The 22,241-nt window shown below is 44.0% G+C and overlaps 1 protein-coding gene across 2 annotated transcripts in view; it reads left to right on the forward strand.

The window, feature by feature from the left end:
* The window catches only part of LOC124234232 (heat shock factor 2-binding protein), a 107,410-nt gene extending 87,700 nt beyond the window's left edge, over positions 1–19,710 (forward strand). For both annotated transcript variants that reach the window (XM_046651474.1, XM_046651475.1), the window contains exon 9: positions 18,289–19,710. In XM_046651474.1, coding sequence (XP_046507430.1) covers positions 18,289–18,497 — 209 coding nt within the window. In that variant the 3' untranslated portion in view covers positions 18,498–19,710. The remainder of the gene's footprint in view (positions 1–18,288) is intronic.
* Positions 19,711–22,241: the final 2,531 nt, after the last annotated feature.

The raw sequence follows: 22,241 nt of genomic DNA on the forward strand, positions 1-22,241 counted from the left end.
CCATTGAAATAAGCAGGTGTCAGTAGCCATAAAAGAAATACCACTGGCAAAGACAGAATTCTCAGAATGGTGCATCATCTCTTACATGGAGACAACACATAATTTTCCAATTTCAGATTCAGTGTAGGTTTAACTGATAAATTTGGCATAGCCCGGGAGAAAACACACAAGCTCAGGCACAGGGTTTGTAATCAGAGGGCTGGGATGTAAGCACCAAATACGGTACTTCCTAACTGACTGGCCTTCTCAGGGAAGGTATTCACATGCTTCTGGGCCACCGTTTCCTCCTCGATAAACTGGAACGTATACCCGTTTCCGAGAGTTTTACAGAGCACGTTAGCTGGCGCGTGGAAATGCGTGCTGGGCGCAGTAATACTCCGTGACTGAAGCCGTGAGGACTCTCACTGGCTGTTGCGCTTCCTTCTGCCGTGCGGATTCTCACACACCTATGGCCCCATGGGATTTAGGCATCTTCTCCGAAAGATCTTTTCGAGAGTTACCTTCTGGTTTAGTTTCCGGGGAAAATTCAGTTTATAGGTAGTAAATTTTAAAGATGAGAGTTTGTGCCATCAAATATGTTTTTGTGTACTGCGATAACACAGTGTGGGGAGGAGCAGAGGTGGGACTGTGAAGAGGAGGCGGTGGGCGCACACTGCCTGCTCCTACGTGCCTTTGGAGGAGGAGGATGGCCATGACCCCAAGGGAAACACGAAGCTACCAGATTTCCTCATGTTGTCACTGTCGTTATTGGACTTTCACCCTCACACGACGAGGAAAAAGATTGGAAGAAAAACACGAAAGTACCAGTGGGACCTGTGGGACAACATCAAGCTTGTCAGTAGAGTCTTAGAAGGAGAGTAGGGGGAAGACACTAAAAAATTTGAAGAAATCATGGCCCAAAATGTCCAAATTTGAGGTAAACTATAAACCTACAGATCTAAGGAGAGAAAACTACACCAAAGCACCTCATAATCAAATGGCAGAAAACCAGCGGCAAAGAGAAACTGCTAAACGCAACAAGGGGAAAGCACGCTGGGTAGAGAGGAACAGAGGTGAGAAGGGCAGCGGGCTCCTTGTCAGAGACCACGCGGGCGAGGACCCCAGGGCAGCACCGTGCAAGTCGTGACAGAAAACCCTGCACCCAGCAGGAAGGCCTTCCAGAAATAATGAGGACGGGACACCTGTCAGACAGCCCGAAGCCGAGGGAACGCTCTGTCAGCACACCTGCCCTCAGGAAGTGTTCTCCCGGCGGAAGGAAAATGAGACCAGGTGGGTCTCGGGATCTACACGGAGGAAAGGGGAGCGCCAGCAACGTCAGATATGTGGGTATTTTTCTTCGTATCTTTTCAAAGACTTTAAAAGGTAGCTGTTTAAAGTGAAAATAATAAAAATGTATTTTGAGGTATTCAACATATGTACAACAATTGCCAAAGGATGGAAGGGGAAAATGGCGTGTGTGTAGGCTGCTCGCACGGCATGTAAGCAGTGTGATGTGTTTTGAAGGTAGACTGTGGAAAGTTAAACGTATGTATTTTATACCCTAGGGTAACACTAAAAGAAAAATTTAAAAATCAAAGAGGTACAGCCAATAATGGAGATAAAATGGAATCACAAAATAATGCTAAGTTAATCCAAAAGAAAGCAGACATTGAAGGGAAAAAAGAACAAGGAACAGATAAGACAAGTAGAAAACAAATAGCAGGAGGACAGATTTAAATCCACGTAAGTTAATAATCACATTAAATGTAAATGATCTGTAAATGGCTTGGGGTTCACAGGTTTGGAGCCCGGATGTGGACCTACACACCACTCATCAAGCCATGTTGTGGTGGCATCCCACACACAAAATAGAGGAAGACTGGCACAGATGTTAGCTCAGGGACAGACTTCCTCAGGCAAAAAGAGGAATACTGGCAACAGATGTTAGCTCAAGGCCAATCTTCCTCACCAGAAAAAAAAAAAGGTAGAGATTGTCAAATTAAAAGTACAAGACTTGGGCTGGCCCAGTCGCGTAGCGGTTAAGTGCGCACGTTCCACTTTGGCGGCCTGGGGTTCGCCGGTTCGGATCCCAGGCGTGGACATGGCACCGCTTGGCACACCATGCTGTGGTAGGCGTCCCACATATAAAGTAGAGGAAGATGGGCACAGATGTTAGCTCAGGGCCAGTCTTCCTCAGCAAAAAGAGGAGGATTGGCAGCAGATGTTAGCTTAGGGCTAATCTTCCTCAAAAAAAAAAACAACAACATAAAAGTACAAGACTTACCTGGTGGCATAGTGGTTAAGTTCGTGTGCTCCGCTTCTATGGTCCAGGGTTTGCAGCTTCAGATCCCACGTGCAGATCTAGCACTGCTCATCGAGCCATATAGTAGCAGCATGCCAATAAAATAGAGGAAGATTGTCACAGATGGTAGCTCAGGACCAATCTCCCTCACAAAAAAAATAAAGAAACGTAAAAAAGAAAGAAAAATACAGGGCCTAACTGTATGCTGTTTACGAGAAAGCCACGTTAAATATAAAGATGTGTAGGTTAGGGGCCGACCTGCTGGCACAGCAGTTAAGTTCGCATGTTCTGCTTCTCAGCGGCCTGGGGTTCACCGGTTTGGACCCCGGCTGCGGACATGGCACTGCTTGGCAAAAGCCATGCTGTGGTAGGTGTCCCATGTATAAAGTAGAGGAAGATAGGCATGGATGTTAGCTCAGGGCCAGTCTTCCTCAGCAAAAAGAGGACTGGCAGTAGTTAGCTCAGGGCTAATCTTCCTCAAAAAAAAAAAAAAAAAAGACGTGTAGGTTAAAGGATGGAAATGTATTTTAAAATATTTTATATATATATCAATATTACATATATAAAATGTATACATATATATATGTATATAAAAAACATACACGAAAACTAGTTCAAGGAAAGCTGCAGTGGCTCTCCTGACATCAGGCAAAGTAGAATTCAGTGGAGGGATTATTGGCAGGGGTGAGTGAGGACATTTTGTAATGGTAAAGGAGTCCATTCATTAAGAGAGCGTGACATTCTCAAATGTGTATGCACTTAGTGACAGAGCTTCAAAACACGTGGAGTGAAAACTGACAGAGCTGAACGGAAAAATGAACAAATCACAATGACGGTCAAGATTTTGACATCTCTCTCGATAGGAGATAGAACAGGCAGACAGAAAATCCGTCAGGATGGAGAAGACTGAACATCGCCAGCCCACTTGAGAGCAGCAGCGTCTGTAGAAGGCACCACCCAGAACAGTGGAATACACGTTCTTTCCAGGAGCGCCTGGGGCATTGACAAGACGCACCGCATTTTGGGCTGTAAAACAAGTCTCAATAAATTTAAAAGGATTGGAATCATACATGATATGTTTCCTGACCATAGTGGAATTAAATTGGAAGTCAATACTAGAAATCTAATTAAATTAGAAATCAAAATTAGAAAGATATCTGGAAAATCTCCAAATATTTGGAAATTAGGTAAGTCAATTTAAGTTAGAACATGTGCCATACAGCGTATTGAAGACTAAGGTGGTGTCACAAAGTCAAATAAATGACTGGTCTCACCATTCTCTAAGAGTTAGAAACGCTTTATGTACTACATGATGTTGTATACTATATTAGTCATGCATAATAGATTATCCCTATATATGCAAAACGTAAAGATGCATAAGCATTCTCTTCATTGCAAATTAACCAGGGATCCTCACGCCGTCACCAGATACGACTGCAGACCCTGGAAGACTTGCGAAGTCTCTGTGCAGCAGGCTTCGCGCCCCACCATGCTCTGTGAAGGCTCCTGGCCTTACAACACCCTTCCAGAACTCCTCTCCTTAATTGCTGCCTCCCTCGGGCTTGCTCACTCCTCCCCCATCTTCCGCCGTTCACAACTGCCGGGATGCTCCCTCTGCTCTTTCTACCCCTCGCCCTGCACACAGCCCCTCTCCCCGCAGCTCCACTGATTCTGCTTTTCCCCAGGAACCCAGGGACATGTAGACGTGAGATCTAATGGCCTTACTCAGTCCTCAGCCTCTTGATCTTGTTTTCTCTCCTCAGGCTCTTGAATACCGCCCTGGCTCAGCTCAGCTCCTTTGCTGGAGCAGCTGTGAAGCCATCACAGGCTCTGCTTTCCCTTGCTGTAGCCTAACGGAGAGGACACGTCAAGGCTCAGCCTTCCCCACCTCAGTTCTGGGCACCAGCTGTGCCTGTAATTAGTAGGTGCTCACTAATGTTTAGGTAGTTAATGAATGAATCAATGAGTGAACACAAGCATGACTTGTTCCCCCAAAAGTCGCCTGCCACTTCCCTGCGTGGGTGAGCAAAGCAGGGTTTGATTCTGGTTCCCTCCACTTGCTAGCACAGTGACTCCAGAAAAACCACTTTCTGAACGCCACTGTCCACTGTGACGGGGTGAACGAGGCCCACTCGGCACGCGGCTGGGAGGGTGAGTCCTGCGTGCACCGGGCCTGGGGCTCCAGCACACGCAAGTGCTCTGTAAACTGGCTGTGCAATGTGCGGTCCAGGGGACACAGGTTCTCCCAAGAACTTGTAAGTGACGCTGCCTTCTCAAAGTGCAATGAGGAAAGCCCAGATACTTAGAATGTACAAATCAGGGACCTAACTGAAAACAGACAGGTAGAGAGTTGTGGACCTTGTTGCCTCCTCCAGAGACCAGAGCAAAGTTCTTTCCTTCACCTCATGGAACACGGATGTGCCTCAGACTCCGGGTCTCTGCTGAGCAGCAAGCAGGGAACGGGACTCGGTGTCTGCCCTCACAGGGCACAGACAGTGTGGCTGTGCTGGTGGGCACCCCGGTGGGACCCCGTCCGCTGGACCGTGGCATGAGGTCACAGAGAGACAGCGTTGGGGAGGGTGCTGAGGACTGTCCAGGACGGGAGCCCCTCACTGGAGCCGAGTGCCATGCTGAGGGACGGGGCGACTCCCCAGGCATCTGGGCTTATCTCCCTCTACACTCCGTACATCCTTCCCTCTGCTCTGATTCCTGAGCTTTGGAGGCAACTTTGTGATGGGTAGTTTGGGTTGCTAGGGAGACAGAAACTTGGAAGAAGGTGCCCTTGATGGGGACGAGAGCATCCCAGTCACCAGCAGTGACTGCCCCAAGGTCAAGTTCTGTGCTAGCCCCTTACTCCATAAACCTCAGTTTCTATGAGTGAGCATGACCCGAGGCAGCCTTTCCTTGTCCAGATCATTCTGGGGCCGTAAAGGAGGGCGGAGGCCCAGACTATGGGCCCAGCAGGTCTCGTAGCAGACTGCCATCCCCAAACCTTCCCCTGGACAACATCACAGTCACTTCACTGTGCCCTTTCAACCTGCGATTCTGTTTAGCACCTAAATGTGACGAAAACAATCCTCCATCCTTTTATCAGTCTGTTGCCACACACTGGCTGACTCCTCTGAAGACACCGAGCACATCTAGAGTTGCATGTTTACCTTGAGAGTAACAGTTCTCAACACCTTTTTCTGAGTTAAAAAACCCTCAAAAATTCTGATAAATCCTCTGCTAACCCAACATAACTACCCCCCCCCCCCCCCCCGCCCCCAATTACAAGGCTGTGTCTCTTGGATGAAGTCGGCAATCTGCTGGACAGATCCTGGTTCCCTGCTGGGAGAGGCCCCCTCTCCTCAGCCCCTCGGGACTGCGGGAGCATGGCCAAGTGAGAGCTGCTTCGCCCTCTTTCCTGCTGGGGGTGGCAGAGGAGAGCCAGCAAGACGAGCCAGCAGACACAGAGCTCTCGCATCCTGCTCTAAGCCCTTCTACCCCCGGGCCTCAGGAGACCACGGGGATGCACAAGGGCGATGGAAGTGCAGGGGCGGTGTGAGGTCTTCCCTCCCCTTCCTCCCTTCTGGTGGGATTCACCATTACAAGTTCACCAAGGGCCCATGTGGCCACAATGGGCTCCTGGTGGGGACAGTAGGGTGAAGTTTTGTCTGTGTAGTTTGGAAATTGCTGTTTATGGAGTGCTAACTGTGTACCAAGCATTTTGATAGACACTTTCACGTGGCTCCTCATTTAGTCTTTACAGTAACAATGTAGATGATTTAAATCTTCAGTTTATAGATGAGAAAATGAAGGCCCAGCAAGCCTTTAAGTAACTTTTCTAGGATGGCAGTGGTGAGTGACTCCAAATTGCTTGTCTCACCTCTGTATGCTGCTGCTGTGCTCTGGCATGGAGATAAAGTCTTAGCTCATGCTTTAGCTTATGCATTTAATATATGCATTTTTTTTAAACAAAGGTAATTAACCAGATAATTAAGTGTGAGCATGTGTCAGCATGTGTGTGAGCGTGTGTCTGAGCTGTGCTTTAAGGAGCCAGGTAGCTGTCAGGAAATATGAGTTTGGTGTTTTCTTTGTGTCACTGTGAGCGCCTGTGTTGGAGAGATGTGGCATTGGGAGTCATTGCCTGTGACAACAGCTGTCATAGGGTGTGGAGTTAGGGATGTCTCAGTGCCATGTCCTTGTCCTCTGGTCCTTAATTAGCCACAGCTTAGTTCTCAGAGTACTGTTTTGTTCTGTCCTTCCTTCCCCTCCCCAGTTGAGGTAGATGTGGGGTAGATGGAAACACCTGTCACCATCTAGGGAACCAGCGTCCCTTAACCCGTAGAGCTAACTGGATGGGGATGATGAGTGTGTATATGGAGAATAGGGAGGGGGAGAGGAGGTGAGCAAGGAGGGAGTTCTTGGACCTTCCTTCCTGTCAGAGGGAGGGTTGTGTGTGTCAGGGGCTTCTGTCTAGGGAACCTAGGCCAGCACACACCAGCTTTAGGGTAAAACATTTCAGGTCTCCTTGTGTTCAAAGAAATGCAACTTACAAATTCCTAATCATCCTATTGAAATATGGTGACATCCTAACCTTTCAGTCTGGATTTTTCCACAAATCCATGCAGATAGTAACAGGGAAGAGCGTTGCCTGCCGCTAATGATGATCCATCTTTGGCCAGCAGTAAATCCTCCATGCTGGTGCCTGGGCCTGGTGTGGGCACACGTGTGTTGAGTTGCACACCTTGTGGAGCCACTTATTTCTCAGCTGTTCAGCGTGGGGGTAATGTGGTTATTTAAGCCTAGCTGCAGGCCCTGTTCCAGTGCTGCTGCTGCTGCTGACGGGTGTGACTGAGTGAGCTGCGTGCTTATTAGAGACGTTTGTCTGTGACGATGCCTGTGACTTGAGAGCTCAGAGCTGTGGAGGATGTCACTCAGGGAAGCTCTGTGGTTACCTGGTTAAAACTGCGTTCCCAGTTTATAGCTGTTAGTGGCTCTGTTAGCACAGCTTCTCCTCCCCTACACTCCCCCTCCCCACTCCCAAGTGATTTAAATATTATGGACATTCACAAGAAATCTGTCTACTGTCTGGGAGGAACATTGTATGTGCAGTGATTCTGCGTCCATCCAAGCTCTTGGTAGGACTTGGTGAGGAGAAAATGGCTCCAAAATGTCAAGAGGGGACTAAATTGATGAAAATGTGGGAAAAACCCAAGCAGAATATGATTTCATTGGTTTTGATTTGCCTGGGCTTTAATAATGAAATAATGCTTTTTTAAAATGTTTGGTCCCATGTGTATGATTTTCAAAAACATGCAAAACTAATCTATAGTGATAGAAATCAGGACATCAGTTGCTTATGAGTAGAATTGACTAGAAGGGAGGGGGCATGAGGGAGCTTCATGGTGACGGAAATGTTCTGTATCTTGTTAGGATTATGTTTTCTATGGGTGTATACGTTTGTCAAAACTTTTGAATTGTACATAGAAGATTTGTGCAGTTTACCCTGAGTAAATTTTAACCTCATTTTGACAAGACCATCCAAGAAACATACTTTTATTTACGTAATTTTACATTAAATGTAACTAATCCCTATCTACTGGTGTCAACTTTTTTACAGTTCAAGTGAAGGATAGAAGCTTTACCTTCCTTCATATAATCCCATTTCATCTAAAATTGTCTTAAATATTCCCTCTAAATACGTTGGGAACCATATGAGACACTAGAATAATTTTTACTTCAACCAACAAACATAATTTAGAGAAATCAAGAGAAGAATTGGAGTGTGTACGTACCCTTATTTTTATTCTTTCCTCCTTCTTGATGTTCCAAGGTTCTTTCTTTTATCATTTCCTTTCTGTTTAGAGAACTTCCTTTAGCTATTCTCTCTTCTGTTTCTTCTTTTAGATTTGCAGAAAAGTTACGGAAATTGTATGGAATACCCCTCACCAAGCTTCCCCTAATGTTAACATCCTACATAACCGTAGAATAGTTTTTGAAACAGGAAATTAACATTGGTACACCTTTATTACCTAATCTTCAGCCCTAATTCAAGTTTTGCCAGTTTTCTCACTAATCTCCTTTTCCTGAAAACAGCTTTGAGATGTAATTCACGTACCATGAGATTCAACCATTTACAGTGTATAATTCAGTCGTTTTTAGTATATTCATAGAGTTGTGCAACCATGACCACCATCTAATTTTAGAATATGTTTATCACTACCAATAGGAACCCCCCATACCCCTTAGCAGTCCCCATTCTCCTTTCCACTCAGCCCCTGGAAACCGCTCATCTGCTTTCTGTCTCTACTGATTTACCTATTCTGGGCAATTCATAAAATTGGAATTTTTATTTTAGGCTTTTGTGTCTGGCTTCTTTCATTTAGCGTGTTTTCAAGGATCATCCATGTTGTAGCATGTGTCACTACTTCATTCCTTCTCATTGCCAATAAATATTCCATCATGTAGAAGCACCACATTTTGTTTATCCATTTGTCACTTGATGGACTTTTGGGCTGTGTTATGAATTGTCAAATTAACACTTCTTAACTGAAGCACAGGTTGCCGGATGGTGAGCTGCAGTTCAATAATAGCCCACAAGAAGAATTGAAAAAGAGAAGTTCATTACTCACAGGTCCTGGAGGAAGTACACAGCGTGCCTTGAGGGACCACACAGGGAGGTCAAGGCAGAGTGCAGACAGAGACAGGCCCCAGGGCACATGCGTTTTTGAGGGTCTGTTGGTGAAGTGCTTTGGGGTTCCCAGGCTACAGCTGAATTGGTCAATTCAAACCAAAAGACTGCAGTTTTGGTAAGCCCCATGGGGGGTCTTATCTAAGGGGCACATAAGGGAAAGGCTCTGGGAGGCAGGGGAGATTGTTGATCACAAGGGCTATTGGAGAAATCACTTCAGGGACTTATATTTGCTTTGGACTCTGTGGCTGTTATTTAGGGCATGTGCTTGTGTCAGGGGCCAAGTGTCAGTTGAAGGTCCCTGCAGACCATTTGGCCAAACAAAATGGATGTCAAGGCAGCAATGCCATGGAGTAGGTGAGCTAAACTCTCGATAGGCTGTTACTGAATAATGCTGCTTTGAACATTTCTGTGCAGGTTTTTGTGTAGTCCAGCCATTCTTTTAGTGTAGATCTGCTGGCAACAGATTCTCTTAGTTTTTCTTCATCTGTCAATGTTTTGAACTCCCCTTCATTTCTGAAGGACATTTTCCCTGGGTGTAGGATTCTGGGTTGCCAGTTCTTTTCTTTGAACACATGGAAAATGTTGTGCCACTTCCTTCTGGCCTCCATGGTTTCTGATGAGAAATCCAGTATTGTTGAATTATTTTTCTCCCATAAGTGAGGTGTCATTTCTCTCTTGCTGCTTTTAAGATTTTTTTCTTTGTATTTAGTTTTCAGAAGTTTGGCTGTAATGTGTCTTGGTGTAGATTTCTTGAGGTCTATCCCACTTGGCTTTTGCTCAGCTTGTTGGATCTGTATGTTTCTGTCTTGCCAAAGAGCGTAAAATTTCAGCCATTATTTCTTAGAGTATTTTCCAGCCCTGCCAACTTTCTGTCTCTTTCCAGAACTGCAATGACATGAATGTTAGATCTTTGTTATGGTTCCACTGGACCCAGAAGCTCTGTTCATTTTCTTTTTCAGTCTATTTTCTGTCATTCAGATTGGGTAATTTCTCTTGTCCCATTGTCCAGTTCACTGATTGTTTGCTCTGGCCCCTCCATTCTTCTCCACCAAGTTTTTCATTTCAGTTACTATATTTTTCAGTTCTAACATTTCATTTTGTTCTTCTTTGTATCTTCTCTTTGCTGAGACTTGAAGTTTTTTCATTTGTTTCCAGGAGGTTATGGTTGCTCATTGAAGAACCTTTTTTATGACTGCTGAAAAACCCTCCCCAGATAATTGTAACACCTGTGTCATCCCTGTGTTGGGGCAGGTGAATGCCTTTTCTCATTCAAGTTGCTACACCCATTTCCAAACTCATAATTGAGCCATCTATTGGAATCTTTTCAGTCTCAAATAATAAGTTTTTCCATGATTAATTTAAAAGAGAAATTGTATAGTTATCACTCAGAATTTGCTAATCTGTGGCCCAAACAGACCCGAGTTCTGTGTTATCTCCTGCTTGTGCAGTTTGGGTGCATCAGCCATTTGCCTTCCCTTCGTCTGTATTCTCTTCAAATGCTGTCACTGAGCTGACCGTGTTTCCTTCTGGTGACATCATCATGAAGTTATTCCCGGTGGCTGCATCCTTAACTACATTTGTCTCATTTATGACTTCCAGTGGCTCGTTTTATTTTACCCTCTTTTGAGGGCTTCATAGCTGTCTCTTCAGCTTGCCTAATTATTTTGTTTGTTCTGAAATGTCCTTATAATTTGTATTACGTCAACCTTAGCCACATAAAATACAATCTTTTAAGTCGTTCAGCAAATACTTATTGTATTGGGGATGGAATGATGAGCAAGACAGACAAGGTCGTTGCTTTCCTGAAGCTTTTGAAGCCTAGTACCTGAGGATTACTGTAAATGCTCAATAAGAACATGATTACCTTTTGACCTTGTTCCCAAGACAGACATAGATGAAAAGAAATTAATCTTGTCAACTTGCTGTTTTCTTGTTTAACCTGAGAGGTGACTCAAGGGTCACGAGGATTTGTGAGCTTGTTTTACAGAAGAAAAAGAATACCTTCAAGGAAGTTAACGTCACCAAATAAGCAGTGCCCAGCTTCTGTTGACACCAGAAGTCAGATTGCCCAAGGGCTGATCTGGAGTGAAAGAAACGAAGATTACTCCTTTGTTTCTCCAAACTCCTCCTGCCAAGCCCCTAGCTCTGTAAAAGCCCCTGCTTTCTTCTCTGTTAAGGCGGATTTCAGAAAACCCATCCTCCTGCCTTCTTGTCTTGGCCATTAGAATAAACCTTTCTCCTTCTCCAAGCACTGATGTCTCAGTGATGGGCTCACTGCTTATCAGACACACAAACTTGAGATTAAGGTTTGGTACCACTTTGAGTCTAGTTGGGGAGGAGCGAAGATAACTTCATAGAATAAATGGTATGCAGAGAATTTAAATAGGGTGATGGGTGACAGAGTGAGTGGGTAGTAACTTTACACTGGGTGGGAAGGGACGAGCTCTCTGAGGAGATGATATTTAAGCTGAAATTTGATTATTTTGTAGACTTTCCACCTCTCTGTTTTCATTACCCTTCTGTTCTTGCATGTTGTACACTTCTTCCATTAGAGCCTGTTATGGGCTGAATTGTTGAAAATTCATATGTTAAAGCCCTAACCCTGAGTGTCTCCGAATGTGACTGTATTTGGAAATGGGGCCTTTAATGAGATAATTAAGTAAAAATGAGGCCGTTAGGTTGGATCCTAATCCAGTCTGACAGGTGTCCTTGCAAGAAGAGATTAGGACACACAGATGCTAGGGATGTGTGAACACAGAGAGCAGGCCATCTGCACACGAGGAGAGAGGCCTCAGGGGAGCCAACCCTGCTGACCCCGTGATCTTGAACCTCCAGCCTCCAGCACTATGAGAAAATAACTGCCTGTTGTGCAAACTCCCCGGTCTGTGGCATTTGTTACGGCAGCCGAGCTAAGGCAGAGCCCTTAGCATGCTGACCACAGGTATGTTAAATTCCCTGTCTGATAATTCCAACATCTCTGTCTTATCTGAGTCTAGTTCTGATGCTTGATTGGTCTCTTCAGACTTCATTTCTTTCCTTTTAGCATGCGTTGTAATTTTTGGTTGAAGGCTAGGTATTATTTATTGGGTAACAGGAACTGAGATAAACAGGCGTCAGTGTGAGGTGTTATGTTAGTCTGGCAGGGGTTGGGCAGTGTTGAATATAGGTTCCAGAGGCTTCATATTCCTCTGTCGTCCTTGCGCTTTCTCACCTGTTGCCTCTGAGTTTCCCTGACAACCCACCTTAGATGGAGCCTGCATCTTGCAGTCTCCCAGCTGTAATCCTCTGTGTTTATAGTTCCTGCTGTGTGTGCCATGTCTGGTGATCCCTGTTAGTATGAGTTAAGGTGTGTGAGAGGAGGGCAAGTGTTCTGTCATCTTATGATTAAATCTCGGTCTTGTGGTGGCCTGTGTCTCTGGGCTCTAACCCTCACAAGTGTTTCTTAGCCCTCTCCCCTCCTTAGGTGAGTCAGGAACAGAAGAAGGGCCAAAGTGGGAGAATACCCTTCTCCTTGGGTGGGATAAGGCTTTGGTAAAGTCTTTTCTCCTGGAGAAATTCCCTTTGTTGTCGGAAGCACCCTGGCTGTATTGCATGATCTTTCTATCCCCTACCGGAGCTGTGTGAGAACCTGATGGGGCTCTGGGAAGTCAAACTCAACTGTGGGGCCCCCCTAGACTGAACCCCCAGGAGTTTCTTACGTTCATAGTAGGCCACGCCCAGCTTTCAACAATTTGTCAAAATGATCATTTATGTGTTCTATTAGTTTATGGCTCTAGTGACTTCTGTTCCAGGGAAGCTGATCTTGGCTGTGACTCTCTGGATTTACCTCTTTCTCTAGAATTTAGTGTGGCCATTACCTGAAACCTCAGTTCAATGATAGGTCCAAGAAAATATTTGATTTTTAGTTTGTTCTCCTTTTCTTGTTGTAAGGATGGGACTGACAATTTCCAAGCTCTTTACATGTTAAGACTGCTAAGCTGAGATTTGGAAGGATCAAAGTGTTTGGTGATTAGAGGAAGAGCATTCTGGGCAGAGTAGACATCTAGGACAAAAGGACTAAGCATATTTGGGAAACAGAGCAGGCCGATGTTACTGGTTCATGGTGAGGAGGGGCGAGTGATGTCCCATGAGCCTGGGGACGCAGGCTGGGCAAGGTCAGATGGGGCTTGGTCAAGGACCTGGGATTTCATCCTGGATGCAGTGAGGATCTGCTGGAGAGCAGGGAGGTGACATAATCTGATTTCCATTTACAAGGTTTCATTCTGACTGCAGTGTGGAAGATGGATAGGGATGGGAAGAGGAGAGAATGGAAGTACTAAATAAGAAAGCCACTGAGAAGGTGATTACTGTAGTCTAGGTGAGACAAGATAGCTTAGCTTGGGTGGTAGTTATGGATTTAGGGTGTGTTGGAAGTGGATTGGAGAGTCATCAGCAGATATGTGGAATTTGAAGCCATGGGAGTGGGTGAGGGGTCACCTAGGGAGAGTAAGTGCAGAGGGAAGCCCAGGACGGAGCCCTGGAGGACTCAAACGTCTAGAGGCCAGTTATAAGGAAGAGGATCTGGTGGAGGGGGACTGCTTTGGGAAACCAAGAAAAGAAAGTATGTCGAGGAGGAGGGCATGGTCAGCTGTGGCCAGAGAGGTCAGTTGAGATGAGAGTGGAACAGTGACAACATGGAGGTCATTGGTGACCTTGAGAGAAGCAGTCTCAGGGAGGGGGAGGTGATCGCAGCATGAGTCAGGCTGAAGGAAGCTATGTGAGGCGAAGCAGTGGCCGCAACGACAGCCACATCCTTCAGGCAGAGTCTCTGGGAAGGGAAGCAAAAACTGGGCAGTAACTGGAGGCCAATTTGGGGTCAAGGAGTATGATTTCCTTGCCTTCTTCCCTCTTCTTTGAAGTGTGTAAGCTCAAGGCTCATGGAGCTGCTGGACAAATCCATGTTCCTGGGTGCCCAAGGAGCATTGTGCACAGCCTAAGACATGGCTGACGTGGCCTGGGCTATGGTCCAGAATCCACAGAGGTGGGTGCTCCGAGGTGGCTGGCGAGCCTGTAGGAGGGAGGAGTGCATGTGAGCGTGTGTCCTGAGACTTTCACCACAGTCGGGAAGTGCCTGACAGGAAACCTTGATTACATTTGAAGTCCATTGGCATTATCAAAAATTTTATCAGCAAATGAAAAGGAAGATCTGTTGGATCCTTTAAATATAATTTCAACTCTTATACATTTTGGATGGTTGTACAGTGATAGACAGTTAGTACAATGGTTTATCACCTGCATATGTGAACAGATAGCATCATTTTGGTTGTGAAGAATTTGAAGAGGTCATTATTACCTGTTCTCAATTAGGAATTGTGTGAAGTCATTTGAAACATAAAATATAATGTGAAGAATTATGGTCACAGAAATAAGTTTCTCATTAAATTGGATAATATTTTGTTTGAAAAACACTTAACCAAAGCAGATATACAAACGGCAAGAAAGCACACGAAAAGATGTGTCTTTTCAATTATTTTGCCTGTTTTTATTGGGTTGTTTGTTTTGTTATTATTGAGTTTTCAGAGATCTGTTTACATTCTGGATTCAGGGTTTCTTTTAATCAGATAGGTGTTTTGCAAATATTTTCTCCCAGTCCAGTGGGTTGTCTTTTCATTTCCTAACTGTATCTTTTGAAGAGGAGATTCTTTTAATTTTGATATAGTTTATCAATTTTTTTCTCACGTGGATTGTGCTTTTGGCCTTATACCTAAGAAATCTTTACCTAACTCAAGGTTGCAAAGATTTTCGCTTGTTTTCTTCTAGAAGTTTTATAGTTTTGTTTTTTACATTTAGATCTATTATCAACTTTTCTGTAATTTTTGTATGGATTGAAGTTCTTTGCTTTCCATGTGGGTGTTCAATTTTTCTAGCACTGTTTGTTGAAAAGGCTGTTCTTCCTTGATTGAATTGCATTTATACTTCTTTTGAGACTTAACCATGCTGTGGTCTGTTTCTGGGTTCTCTCATTCTGTTTCATTTATTGCTGTGTCTGTCCCTTCACTACTACCACGTTGTCTTGATAACTGTAAATCTTGAAATCTAGTACTCTGAGTCCTCCAGTGTTTTTCTTTTTGTAAATTATTTTGGCTGTCCTAATTCCTTTGCTTTTTTAAATAAATTTGAGAATCAGCTTGTTGATTTTTACAAAAAATCCTACTGGGATTTTGATTCAGATTGCATTGAATATATAGATAAATTTGGGGAGATTTGCCATCTTAACAATATTGGGTCCTCTCATCCATAAACATACTGTGTCTCTCCATTTAAGTTGTCTTTGATTTCTTATGTCAGTGTTTTGTGGCTTTTCAGCTTAGAAATCTTGCACGTATTTTGTAAAGATTTATATCTAAATGTTTCATGGTTTTGGTGCTATTATAAATGATAGTCTTTGAAAAATTTCATTTCCAATTTATCAATAATATAAGGATACAGTTGATCTTTGTATGTTCACCTTGTATCCTGTGACCTTGCTCAACTCAGTTACTTCTAGTAGCTTGGTTGTAGATTCTTTGGGATTTTCTCTGTAGACAGCATATCTTCTGCAAATAGGAACAGTTTAATCTCTTCCTTTCCAAACTATAAACCTTCCATTTCTTTTTCTTGCCTTGGGTTAGGATCTCCAGTATGATTTTGAGTAGGAGTGGTGAAAATGGACAGCCTTGCCTTGTACCTGATCTTAGGGGAGAGGCATTCAGTCTTGTACCATTAAGAACAACATTAGCTGCATGTTTTTTGTAGATGCCCTTTATCAAGTTCAAGATGTTCCTTTTTCCAGTTTGCTGATAGTTTTTATTATGAATGAGTGTTGAATTTTGTCAAAGGCTTTTTCTGCATATATTAAGGTGATCATTTAGTTTTTCTTCTTTAGTCCATTGTCATGGTAAGCAACATTAATTGATTTACAAATGTTGACCCAACCCTGCGTTCTACAGTAGATATCTGTTGTTTATGAAGTATTATCCTTTCTGTATATTACTGGATTCAACTTGCTAACAATTTGTTTAGGATTTTTCTGTCTATATTTATAAGAGATATTGGCCTTTTCTTTTAATATCTTGCCTAGTTTGGTATTAGGGTAATCCTGGACTCATAAAAAAAAGTTGAGACTTATTCCCTCCTTTTCTGTTTTTGGAAGACTTGTGTAGAATTACCATTATTTCTTCTTTAAATGTTTGATAGGGTTTGCCATGTTTGTATATATGTATGTTTGTCATGTATTTGTATGTATATATATATGTATGTGTATATATATATATATATTTTTTTTTTTAGTGAATTTTTGTGATTATGTCTTTCAAGGAATTTGATCCATTCCATTCAAGTTGTAAAATTTATGGGCACAAAGTTGTTGGCAATATTGTCTTATTATTCCTTTAATATCTGTAGGATCTATAGTGATGTTTCCTCTTTCATTCTTGATATTCGTAATTTGTGTCTGTCTTCTCTCTCTCTATTCTCTTTGTTTAATCTGGCTAGAGTTTTATCAACTTTATAGATTTTTTAAAAGGGGTCAGCTTTTTATTTTATTGATTTGTTCCTCGATTTTTTTTTGAAGATTGGCACCTGAGCTAACATCTGTTTCCAGTCTCTTTTTTCCCCCTTCTTCTTCTCCTCCCTTGCCAAAGCCCCCCAGTACAGGGTTGAATATTCTAGCTGTAAGTCCTTCTGGTTGTGCTGGATCACTTCACTATGGGCCTTTCATTTTCCTTGCTGTGTCATTGTAATTTCTGATTGAATGTTGGACATTGTGTTGGAGGCAGTGGAGCAGAGGTCAGCAAACTTTCCCTGTAATGGGCCAGATAGTAAATACTTTGGACTTTGAGGGCCACATCATGGTTTCTGTTGCATATTATTTTTCTATTTTTTTCTTTTTAAACAGCCCTTTAAAATATAAAACCGCTCTTAATTCATAGCCTGTGCAGAAACAGGGCATGGGTTGCATTTGGCCCCTGGGCCATGGTTGACCAACCTGTGTACTCGAAAACGAGGTAGGTAGTGTTTACTCCTAGAAACAGCCATACCTCTTGTTCTGCTGAGCTGTTAGTGTCAGGGGCTGAGCTGGGTTAGGGTTTTGTTGTTGCTGTGGTTACCTTCATGCACCGCTGACTTCAAATTTCTCCCCTTTCCTTGTGCTGAGGGTGGGGGCTGAGCTGCCAGAGTGTCTTCCTCAGGTCCTGCTCCACCCTCCACTGTTGGCCTTCCCTTTGGCTCTGTGCCTCAGAGGAGTCTCCTTCTGTCCTGTGTTCCTTCCCCAGCTGTGGACTGCTCTTCTGGCCTCTGGGTGTTTGCTGGGCTGCTAGTGGAGGACAGAGGGGAGTTCTCTGTTGTTTTGGCTTAGCTCCTGTCTCCTGTGTCTGGGTGGTGGGCCTTCCCAGTGATGCTGTCCCGCTCCTGTGGCAGCCACACTCTGCCCTGTGTCTTTGGCAGGTGTTGTGCTAGAGGCAGTTTCCTTCCCCTCCCCTAAAGCAGGAAGAGGCTGATGGTCTGGGCCCAGGAAGGCCCTGCCTCCCCCGGGTAGGCTCTGGGCGGCGGTTCCCACGGAGGGTTTGTTCAGTCCACTCTTTCAATCCACTTACTTCCTAAAGGGTTTTTTAAGTGTAGTGCTAAGAAAGAGGTACTGATTTGGAGTCTGGTTCCAATGACAATATGCAATTAAGAAGTGAATTAATGGCATGTTAAAGACTCCCAGGAGGAAGAACTGGTAAGGGGAGTTGGGTCCATCCTGGTTAAGGGTCATAACTGTGTTGGGCTCTCGTTTCAGCCTAGCTGTTTTAAGTGGCTGCTACAGTATAGGCAGGGCTACCAGGTGCTGGAGCTGCAAGGAGCATTCGCATGGAACAAAATGGAATACCCTGTGAACATTGCAGCCTGTGACTTTGTGGGACTCAGTTCCCCTGAATAGAGGCCCTATCTGTATGTAGGCTCTGAGGGGTTTGCTGCACTTGGAGTGAAAATGAAGTAATACCTTTTAAAACAATCTGATAAGTGGACAGAATTAGAACAAACAGCATGAAAAGCCCTCATATTTTTAGTTCAGCATTTTAAAATTACATGATTCTGAGTAAGTTTTGAAGACAGGATGTTACTAAATAGTTGACAGTTGAGTTTTGTCATGCTGTTCTTATGAGCTCAGCTTTTACATCGCGAAGTGATGCTGTTTCTGCGTCAGCTCATAGTGTTCTAAACTGTCAAACCTGTCGTTCAGAGAGGGCAAGCACCCCTGAGGGCCAGATTCTGCCCCAGGATTCGTGTGGAAGGCTGTTCTAACCAGAAGCATTACCTCTTCCCCCAGATCCAGACGCAGAGGTGTGTCTCCATGTATTGCGACTTGTCCAGTCTGTGGTTCTGGAACCAGAAGTCTTCTCGAAGTCCGCCTCCGAGTTCCGGAGCTCCCTGCCCCTGCAGCGCATCGTGGCCATGTCCAAGAGCCGCAACCCCCACCTGCAGACTGTGGCCCAGGAGCTCCTGGAAGACCTCCGTGCTCTGCAGCATGATGTGTAGGGGCACTTGGCGTGTCCCTTCCCCTTCCCCAGGTCCCCACTGTGTATTCTGAAACCGTCACCGTGTGCCATATGTTATAGATGGCAAAATGTGATTGCCTAGAGATGGGCCTGAATTGATATGTACCTCCCTCACTTCGTCCTGGAAGTGAACGTACTTTGGGTGGTTGGTTAATCTTGCCAAAGGGGAGCCTGAGAGAGACTCCTTCCTTCCAGAAAGGCCCGTGTCAGCTGTACCTGGAAGAGGGCCTTCTGAGAGCGGCTCCTGCTGCTCCGGAGACTTCCCCCGTAAGAATGGGAGATTAAATAACCATCTCCTCTGTTGGTCAGCATTTTCCTGAGACGCGCTTCTTTGACAAGTGATTCATTCTCTCTCTAGTAATTATAATGAGTGCCCCCAAATGCAGATGTACCTTTAAACCTTTTGGTGAACCTGCTATTTCAGATGACATTGGACATTTTAGTTCTTTATTTTTGTGGCTCTTTTATTTTTGAATAAAGGAAGTCAGAAGAGTCATTGATGTGCAACAACTATTGTTTTAGACATATCGTAAACTTGATACTAGGAAGTTGGCTGTTACAGTGCATATGCTTGGTTTGTAGAAAAACTCGTTCCGTTCTTCTGGGTCCTTTGGCTGTAAACTCAGAAGTTCAGATTTTGTATCACAGATAACATGGAAAGATGCTCCTGGATTGGAGCGCATGCATTTGGTTGAACTTCCTTACATGATGTACACGGTGTGTCCAGGGTCCCCTCACCACATATCTCCTTCTCATCTTCACCCAGCCTGCTGCAGAGAACAAAGGAGGAGACACTTCACTTCTCACAGATAGCACGACGTGTGAGGGCGGGAGTTCCGCCTCAGTCACTCCTTAAAGTCACGTGAGGGAACGTGTTCCCTCCTTTCTTCTATGCTGCTTCCCCCCGTGAGATGCTGCGGGTCCTTGGACTCCGGGCGTCCTGTAAGAGCGGGAACAAATGCAGGCCTGCCCTTCCAGGGGACTTATGAACTGTTTCTGCTGTGTTTGACATTTTCGAGTGACTTCATGTTTCTGTTAAGTAGGTTTTTATGTGCAGTTTATGGCTGAGGCCGAATGAAGGAGCTTAGGGGAATGCACAGTTGCTTGGATTTCATGAGCCAACACATTGTGCAACACCAGTTACCAGAGCAGAGCAATGTTGTAAAAGGCACTTTAAAATTCAGGGAGGCAGAAGTTGGTCCGTCTGTGCTGTGTGCTTCCATAGGTCCTGATTATTCGCTAATAAAATTGAGGATGTGTTTTTGTACTTTTTCTAGCCTGATGTTTTCTTTTTGGTTATTTGTTTGATAAGGTAACGGGAAATAGCTACTGTAATTAGTTTGTGCTGCCTCTAGAAATGCAGGGGTTTTTCCTGCCAAAGATGGGATCAGTGATATGTAGAGAGATATGAGACTGGGCCAAGCCTGTGAATGTTGCCTAGTTTAGCTAATTAGTAGATGGATGTGATTAAGAAGGATAAGTTGTTTTCTCCTAATTTTGAAATGCTAAGGATAACAAGAGTTCTTATAAAAACTCCTTCAGGAAGAAACATGACCAATGCGTGTTTTGAAAGTGTATCACAGGAAAAGTGCTGAAGGCCAATTCTAAGGAGAGACCAGTCTTTCTAATGTTTCTCCTCTTCATATGAAGGTCAAGAGGAAAACATGGGTTCTTTAATTTTTTTGCATTGAGAGATCCAAAGAAAACTCAGTTTAAAAAGTATATGTAAAAGCATGTACTTGGCAGCATTTGAGGTCACTTATGAATTTTAAAATCAGAAACACAAGCAGTAAAATGGTACATATTTTTTTAAATTTAATTTTTAAAGAGTTCCTCTTACATTTATTAAGTTAAGGAACTCTTTTTCTCCGTAGTGCCGTCAGTTTATATGTAAAGGCAGGAAACCTGCCAGGCCAGGTCCCATCTCTTTTCTGTGAAGTCCCAAGGAAGCAGATCCTCGTTAGGATGCAGGTCAAGCAGAACTTTGTGGCCGGCTTTGGATGCCCTGTGTTGCTCATGGCGTGAATTGGGATGAGCTTCATGCTGTAAGGGCTTCTTCTCATCCCAGATGTTTATATAGCCCCTTGGCTTTCACTTATTCCAGAAGATTTTAAATTTAATTAGAGTTCCAAGCATAGCCGTACAAGTCTGAGACTTGAAGAAAATCAGCCCAAGGCTGGAAGTCAGACCATGGGCAAGGAGGGGTTTTAATAAAAGTTGTGAATGTGCCCATTACACGGATTCTACCAAACCTGCCATTTGCTACATTGCCATGACATTAATAAGAATGGAAAAGGTTGATAAATAGTTTTGTAGACTTACTGATTTCTGAGAAGTCCTGACGTTGAAGTTTGCTCTATTTCCTTCTGTGATGTAGAAGTTTAGACTGCCTTTTAAGGACTTCTCTAACCAGTGTATGATCTCGCGCATAGACCCTGATAGAGTGTGGGACACAGTCTAGGATTCAGCATTCTAGAGAGGGTGTGCCAGCTCAGACGGTGGAGCGAATGAGCCCGTTCAAAGGTCTTGGGGTACATTTCCAGTCCAGGCTCAGGTGGGGGTGGCAAAAGACAACTGGTACGCCTCCATCTTCACAGGGACTCGTCTTAAGGACCACGGCTGTCTCTCTGCTCTGAGAGTGTGCGCATTTAAATTTGTCTCCAAATGTAGAGTAAGATGTGGAATACGGAGTCCTTTGAATGTGTTAGTCGTGTTATAAAATGAAGACTCTTAGTGTCTGTTGTTTGTAATTCTTCAAGTTTTTTTTTAATTGTGGTAAAATTTACAACCATTTTTAAGTGTAGAATTCAGAGGCATTGTACATTCACAGTGCTGTGTAACCGTCACCACTATCCATTTCCAGGAGGTTTTATCGCACCAAACAGAAAATGCGTAGCCATTAAACAGTAACTCCTCATTCCCAACTGCCCTCCCCCTAGTTGCTGCTATCCTCTGTTCTACTTCCGTCTCTGAATTTGACTACTCCACGCACCTCACGTAAGTAGAATCAAAATATTTGTGCTTTTGGGTCTGGCTTATTTCACTCAACATAATGCCTTCAAGGTTCATCCACGTTGTTGCAGGTGTCAGAACTTTAGTCCTCATATGGCTGTATGATACTCCATTGTATCTGTGAACCCACACTTTGTTTATCGGTTCCTCTGTTGATGGACACGGGTTGTTTCCAGCTTTTGGCCATCAGGGATAATGCTGCAGTGAATATTGATGTACAAGTATCTGGTTGAGTCACTGCTTTCAAGTCTTTTGGGTGTATATGTAAACGTGAAATTGCTGTATCATATGGTAACTCTGTGTTTAACTATTAGAGGAACTTCCTCCTATTTTCCAACAGCTGCACCATTTTACATTCCCACTGGTAGCAGTGCACGAGGATGCCAGTTTCTCCACATCCTTGCCAACACTTGTTATTGTCTTTTTTTTATTATAGCCATCCTAATGGATGTGGAGTGGTATCTTATTGTGATTTTGATTCCCTAATCAAAACCCTAATGACAATGATATTGAGCATTTTTTTAAAAATTTATTTTTATTTTTATTTATTTGGGTACTTTTGAGGAAGACTGACCCTGAGCTAACATCCGTGCCCATCTTCCTCTACTTTATGTGTGGGACGCCCACCACAGCATGGCTTGCCAAGCAGTGCCGTGTGTGCACCGGGATCCGAACCGGTGAACCCCAGGCTGCCAAAGCGGAATGTGCACAC

This window comes from Equus quagga, unplaced genomic scaffold (genome assembly GCF_021613505.1).
Source record: "Equus quagga isolate Etosha38 unplaced genomic scaffold, UCLA_HA_Equagga_1.0 73442_RagTag, whole genome shotgun sequence".
NCBI classification, from domain to species: domain Eukaryota; kingdom Metazoa; phylum Chordata; class Mammalia; order Perissodactyla; family Equidae; genus Equus; species Equus quagga.